This window comes from Monopterus albus, unplaced genomic scaffold (assembly GCF_001952655.1).
Source record: "Monopterus albus unplaced genomic scaffold, M_albus_1.0 scaffold17.1, whole genome shotgun sequence".
Classification (NCBI taxonomy): Eukaryota; Metazoa; Chordata; class Actinopteri; order Synbranchiformes; family Synbranchidae; genus Monopterus; species Monopterus albus.
This window is the reverse complement of record NW_018127897.1, coordinates 3392011-3398518: the sequence shown is the minus strand read 5'-3', so window position 1 is coordinate 3398518 and position 6508 is coordinate 3392011. Positions and strand designations below refer to the sequence as shown.

The 6508-nt window shown below is 41.5% G+C and overlaps 2 protein-coding genes across 2 annotated transcripts in view; both read left to right on the top strand.

The window, feature by feature from the left end:
• cnep1r1 (CTD nuclear envelope phosphatase 1 regulatory subunit 1) overlaps nucleotides 1–1382 on the top strand; it is a 7339-nt gene extending 5957 nt beyond the window's left edge. The window contains exons 4-6 of the mRNA XM_020592421.1: nucleotides 498–607; nucleotides 824–878; nucleotides 982–1382. Of these exons, the coding sequence (XP_020448077.1) occupies nucleotides 498–607; nucleotides 824–878; nucleotides 982–1023 (207 nt within the window). The 3' untranslated portion in view covers nucleotides 1024–1382. The remainder of the gene's footprint in view (nucleotides 1–497; nucleotides 608–823; nucleotides 879–981) is intronic.
• Nucleotides 1383–1456: 74 nt separating this feature from the next.
• Nucleotides 1457–6508, top strand: part of heatr3 (HEAT repeat containing 3) — a 13137-nt gene continuing 8085 nt past the window's right edge. Inside the window, exons 1-5 of the mRNA XM_020592411.1 lie at nucleotides 1457–1777; nucleotides 2184–2356; nucleotides 3765–3852; nucleotides 4636–4736; nucleotides 5082–5191. Coding sequence (XP_020448067.1) covers nucleotides 1637–1777; nucleotides 2184–2356; nucleotides 3765–3852; nucleotides 4636–4736; nucleotides 5082–5191 — 613 coding nt within the window. The 5' untranslated portion in view covers nucleotides 1457–1636. The remainder of the gene's footprint in view (nucleotides 1778–2183; nucleotides 2357–3764; nucleotides 3853–4635; nucleotides 4737–5081; nucleotides 5192–6508) is intronic.

Sequence of the window (6508 nt, the reverse complement as noted above, 5' to 3'; positions counted from 1 at the left end):
TCTCTTGACTGGCCTGGGAACGCCTCGTCATTCCCCCAGAGGAGCTGGAGGAAGTGTCTAGGGAGAGGGAAGTTTGGGCATCTCTGCTTAGACTGCTGCCCCCGTGACCCGGTTTGGAATAAGCGGAAGAAAATGGATGGATGGATTTGGATTAAAAAAAAATTTGAAGTGATCTTTAAAACTCAGACATATTCTGACATGCAAAGGGAGCTATACATTAAAAGGGTGGCATTTTGGGCTTGATTTTCTTTGACATTTTTCAACTTGCCTTATACTTTTCTGTTATGTGACCAGATTGAAAAGCAACTGTAGGATAACCACATATCTTATGTAACCCAAAGTTCATTTTCTTTTTGGATTGTCTACTACCCTTTAAATTCCTTAACTCTCCACAGATAAAATCCATTAAAGTGAATATTTTATTATTGACATGATTGATGATATGGTGATTGATGTTTTGATTGATGAACATGATTGATGTCCCTTTTATTTTGCAGGTCTCCTTCTTTTCATCACTGTGGAATCATCCCTTCTTCACCATCAGCTGCATCACTCTCATAGCTCTCTTCTTTGCTGGGATACACAAACGAGTTGTGGCACCATCAATGTATCTTTTTTTCATTGCAGTTAATATGAAGTCAAATGTTTTGTTACACTTAAAATTTTTCAAGTTGCCCTGACAACACTCATTCAGCCTCAGCTGTTGACAACATAGTGCAGTGCACACAGAAGATGTTTGATATTATTTATTTATTTTGCTTTTATAATTAATTTCAGTTTACATTTTTGACTTAGTTAACATCTTTGACCTTTGCTCCCTCAGTATTGCTGCCCGGTGTCGGACAGTTTTATCAGAATACAACATGTCCTGTGATGATGTAAGTGATACTGGGATCTATTTTCAGTCTGCTTGTATTAATGCCAAATTATTGTAACCTGTCTTATTTGCATCTTTTGTTTGTTTGTTTGTTTTTTTTACAGACAGGGAAACTTATTCTTAAACCACGACCAAACATCCAGTAACCACAAGCTTGTGAGAGCTGTTTGGATAGTGTACCTGGTCTTGTTGCACAGAAACTGATCACTCACTGGTCTAACTCCTTAGAATGGTCGGAACAGCACAGAGGGAACTGCACTGATGTCATCATGGAAATGCATCTGAAAGAAAGAAGAATTTGACTGTTAGGGTCTTTTAAACTATGTCACTCTGTTGATGTCACCATTGAAGCTGCTGCTCTGCTCACATAGTCTCTGATATATTTTACTCATTAAGTGCAAGTTTGGATGTCTTTATTTCCGTTTCTGATGTTGAGCATGTATTTTATCTAAATGTTTCAATTTTTTATGTTATTTACCAAATAAATAAGATAAATAAGACGTAACAATGGGTCTCATTTTTGTTTAATGTATGGGCTATTAGGCCTTTAAATGTTCTATGGTTTGTGTCCCTGTGATTTTGCGACAGCCTCTCTGCTTTCCGTTAGCAAAGTTCATACTTTACGGCAGGGAACAGTCTTCCACATGGCGTCGTCCAACCAGACTGGAAATTGTGTGTGTGAGCTTTTGTAGCTACGTTTGTGTGTTAGAAATATAAAGGTTAATTACATACGTCGTTCGCACTTTAACAATAATTGAAATGGGTAAAAGTAAAACTACAAAATTCAAACGTCCGCAGCTCAACGCGGTTGGGTTGCCGGTGAATGCTGTGAAGGAAGTGGACGCTGAAGAGGAGGGCCACGGTTATGATGGTTGTCCAGCTGTGGAGTTGCTGGAGAAAGTAGGAACATGGTTTAGTCCTGTTTTTACTGTAAAATTACGTTTTTCTTATAACTAGTAAGTAGGTATTTCAGTATTCAGTGAAACAAACAGGGAAGATGTCCTTTATTATTATAACTGATCTCGAGCTTAGTCCACTAATGAGGATGGACTTTTATCTGTTTTCATTCTTAACACACTTATTTATATTATTTGCTGGATAGTTGTTAAGAGTTACTGGTAATAACTTTTATGTTTTCCCAACTTAATTGAACTTTGATACTATGTTCATGTGATGGCACATTTTATGTCTTGTCACCTGTTCTAGGCAAGTGCAGCTGGAAATAGTTTTGGCTGTGTGCACTGCAAGTGGTCTGAAACTGGTCAGTTTATATAGCAAGTGTCATGAATTCTATACATGTCCATAGTTGCAGAGTCCCAGTGCAGACATGCGAGAGTTTGCATGTGCCAGCATTTCTCGGGTGGTGCAGCAGACCCAAACCATCCCAGGCTTCCTCCAGAGGGATGCTGTGAGGCGTCTGGGGCCCATGCTCCTGGACAGGAGTCTGGCTGTCAGGGAGACTGCAACAGGAGCACTCAGGTAAGTCAGTATTGGAGTGGAGTGGTCTGGATTGATTGAATAGAGCTCTGGACCCTGTTTGCCAGAAACCTCTTAAATATACCAAGATCTTGGCGTCAACATGGTTTCAGGAAAGAGGGTCCTGACAAAACACAAGTTTGTGGCAGCTGCTGCAGTGAACTTAAACACAGAAGAGCAGGAGACCACTTAATCTCAACATTTGGCGAGAAGGAGAATATGCCAGTTTTGTGATGCTGACAAAGGTGAAGGACTATGTCAACCACTCTACATACAGGAACCTTCTGAGAAGATGTCTTGTTCACCACATGGAACAAGTCTGCAAGTAATCAAGAGGTTCTTAAATAGACCAATTTGACAGCAGATATTTTGATTTCTAACAAAAAGCATCAAGGTGGAACTAATAACACTAACGATGGGTCAGCGCCATTTAACTCACAGGAAATTAAAGGTGGTATACTGGCTTTATGAATATCAGTAATTACACTTTTCATTTCCTGCGGAGACATTTATGCAAATCTGATGTGAAAGAGGGATTTGTGACATCAGTAACGGCAGACTACTGGTGTAAAGTCTGAGATGATTCAGTGTTATTTTATTAATTTTATTTGTTACATCAAACTGATATCAATCATCCGTACCGTTGTAGTGATATGTACGTACCTTGAGCACTGACTGATGCGGTGCCCAGTAATAGTTGCCTTGTTTTCAGAAACTGCAAGGAATGAAGTGAGGACACTTTTTAAATGGAGTTGGATAAACCTTTTCATTATTTTAGCTGCAGGGTGATAGTGTTTTTCAGTGACTTACATTAAATGGGAACGTGGGTGTTAAGTTGCACTTATGCAGAGTCAGCAGAATGGAGCAAAAAAACAGAATGAATACCCCTTAGTCTGACTTGGGAGTGTTATTATTCCAAAGATGTTATCCCAAGTACTAACTAACTGCAGTGTAAGAAGAAAGGGTTTGTTAGGTTTTCATGTTCTGATGACTTATGATTTAATTGTCCCATGATATATTGTTCACAGTTTCACTTTTGATCCTTTTTCTAATGTTTACTTAGACAACAGATCAGATTTGCTTGTTATTCCCATTTTCTACATTCTTGCCCCGGATAACTATTATTAAACTCAACTAAAATACAAATGGCTATCTGCAACACATGAGGATCACCCTAGTTGTGTTCACAGTCAACACTGCCAGTCTGAACTGTTGTCCTCCAGTAAACTGTAAATCAGTTTCCATGTCCTGCATATCAAAATAAGAGTATCGCTCACATGAGTCTTCAGGCTTGCTCTTTCTCACACTCATAGAACAAACAGCATCTCCAGCTGCAAATTTTCCACTAACTTTGTGTGTGTGTGTGTGTGTGTGTGTGTGTGTCTGGGCCTCCTGTTTTTCCCCCTAACAGGAATCTCAGTGCATGCGGAGGCCAGGAGGTGTGTGAGGACATGGTGAAACATGATGTCATGACTCCTCTGACATCGTTGCTTAGAGAGGTGAGACTACTGCACTGGTTTTAGTTCACCTCATCACTTCAGCTCCTCCTGCTTTACAGCTGTTACACCCGCTAACTGTATATAAAAACTGGACAAACCCGCTGTGACATCACCCATTGGTTTTCTGAAGAGCAGTTTTGAAGCTCAAGCCTGGCCATCACCCTTCTGGTAGTATTTCACTCCGCCCACTAAGTCTAATCCAAAAATGGGCAAAGAGGCAGAGCATGACTGGAGCTCGCTAGACAGCAAGCTCCAGCCTGTCACTCAAAGCAGCCTTAATTGTGTGTAACTTTTAGTCTCAATATAATTTAAAGGGGAAAGTTATAAAAAAAATAACATGAGTTTAAGATGGAAGTCTATGGTGATTGACTCCCTTATGCAGCCAGCCTCAAGTGGCCTTTTGAGGAACTGCAGGGTTTACCACTTCTGCACTGGCTTCATTTCTAAGCCTCTGAGTTTGCTGCTTCGTTACAGCAGGCTATGATATCTTCACCAACTAGTTTCAGCCCAGAGCAAAGATGACCGACCCTACACTTAAACAAATTGACTTCTAGGATCACAGTTAAACATATTGTTGAGCTGTTGGTGAAGTTAAAATGTCCTGAGACAGAAATCTTATAAGATGTCATTATTTATTTTTGCTACTTAGCAGACTGTGTTGAACAGAATGGTACATGATGACAGAGTATCGATTATGTGAGCATCATGTGTTTGTGTTAATCCAAAGTTGAACTGTTTCACTTGTAGTTTGTCATCTGCAGTACAGTCTTGTTTCCTTTCTAGTGCTGTGCTAATTTTGAGAGTGCCACTGTGTCAATGAAAGACCAGAAGAATGCTGTGGAGGATGTAGCGAATGAGGCTGTGAACTTACTGTGGAATCTATGGTAAGCCTGGATGTTGTACTGTTTGGTTGACAAATGACAGCAGAGTGTTTATTTTGTTGACCGAAGGCTGGTGTACTGAGTTAGCATGCTTGCTTCTTTTATTCACACCCTTACAACTCACCAGTACTGTGCTGTTCACTGCTTAGCATCTCATAAGGCTAGTAGGCTACAGCTGTGGAAGAAGCAGAGAAAAATCCATGTGCACTTAACCCCACTTTACTTAGCTAGTCCAGAAAATTGCAAGGCCACTTCCTGAATTTTGTGTTCTGCAACTGTTACTACACCATAATATGTTGCATATTCATTGCTTGTCTTACATCCCATTTCATCTTGTTATCCTGCCAGCGAGAGCAGCACCCAGGCACTGACTGTGTTCAACAAAGCAGGTCTCCTGGATGTGGTCATTCAGTGTCTGGAGAGGCACCCACACAATGTGGAACTGGCTTTATCTGCTGGTAAGACTAAATTAATACACTGTTAATTGGTTGTCATAAATTATTTTATGTATTTATATTTACAGTCTTTCCCCCAGAAAATCTTTCTGGCACAGATTTTTCATGTCCATTCAGATTCTCAGTCATCCAGGTCATAGTAAGCTGAAAAAACATAGAAAAAAAATCAACTGGACTTGGTTTTTAGGTAGAAAACGTTTCACCTCTCATCCAAGAGGCTTCATCAGTTCTGTCTGACTGGTGTTGAGCCGGAGATATTTATCCCCCTGGGTGGTGTTTCAGTCCTTCGATGGCCTACAATGTCCCCTAATGACTGACATGTTGCGGTTCCAGTCCTTTGGTGGCCAACAAGGTTTCCAATATCCTTCCACCTTCAGGCTTCTGTCCCCTCCCAAGTGGACTGCACAGTCCAAAAAGGCCAGACAGTCATCCTTGGCATCCTCACAAGTGAACTTGTTGTTGATATCCACAGAGTTGATATGCTTCGATCAAAGCCTCTACCTCCTGGGTCCTGATTTTAACCCATGTGTCATCCACATAGCAGAACCAGTGGCTGGCAGCGGCACCAGTGAAGGAAGACAGGGCTTTGTCCTCAAATTCTTCCATGTACAGGTTGGCCACTATAGGAGACACAGGGGAGCCCATAGCACAGCCGTGTTGCTGCCTATAGAAGTACCTCCTAAACTGGAAGAAGGTAGTGTTTAAACAGAGGAAACCTACACACACAGACCAATACCTTCTTTTTGACTCACACCATCCACTTCAAGACAAACTGGGAGTCATCAGAACTTTAAATCACAGGGCAAAGGGGGTGCCCACAACTGCAGAAGGGGCCAAGAATGAGGAACTACACATCCAGAACTCCCTTAAGGCTTGTGGATACCCTAAGTGGGCCTTCACCAAAACAAGGAAGAGGCCCAACACCAAGAGGGAGAAACCAGAAACAAGAGGGGATAACACTGTCATCCCTTATATGGCTGGTTTATCAGAGAAGTTAACTGGGATATTTCGCAACCACAATATCCCAGTTAACTTTAAACCAGGGAACACCCTGCGGCAGAGACTGGTCTACCCGAAAGACAAAACACCCAGACATAAACAGAGTGATGTGGTGTATGCAATTAAGTGTAGTCAGGAGTGTAACGACTTGTACATTGGTGAAACTAAACAGACACTTTACAAACGCATGGCCCAACACAGGAGGGCCAACTCCAGTGGACCAGAGTCAGCAGTCCACCTCCACCTGCAGGAGAAAAGACACTCTTTTGAGGACAGTGAAGTACAGATCCTCTCCAGAGAACATCGCTGGCTTGAGCGAGG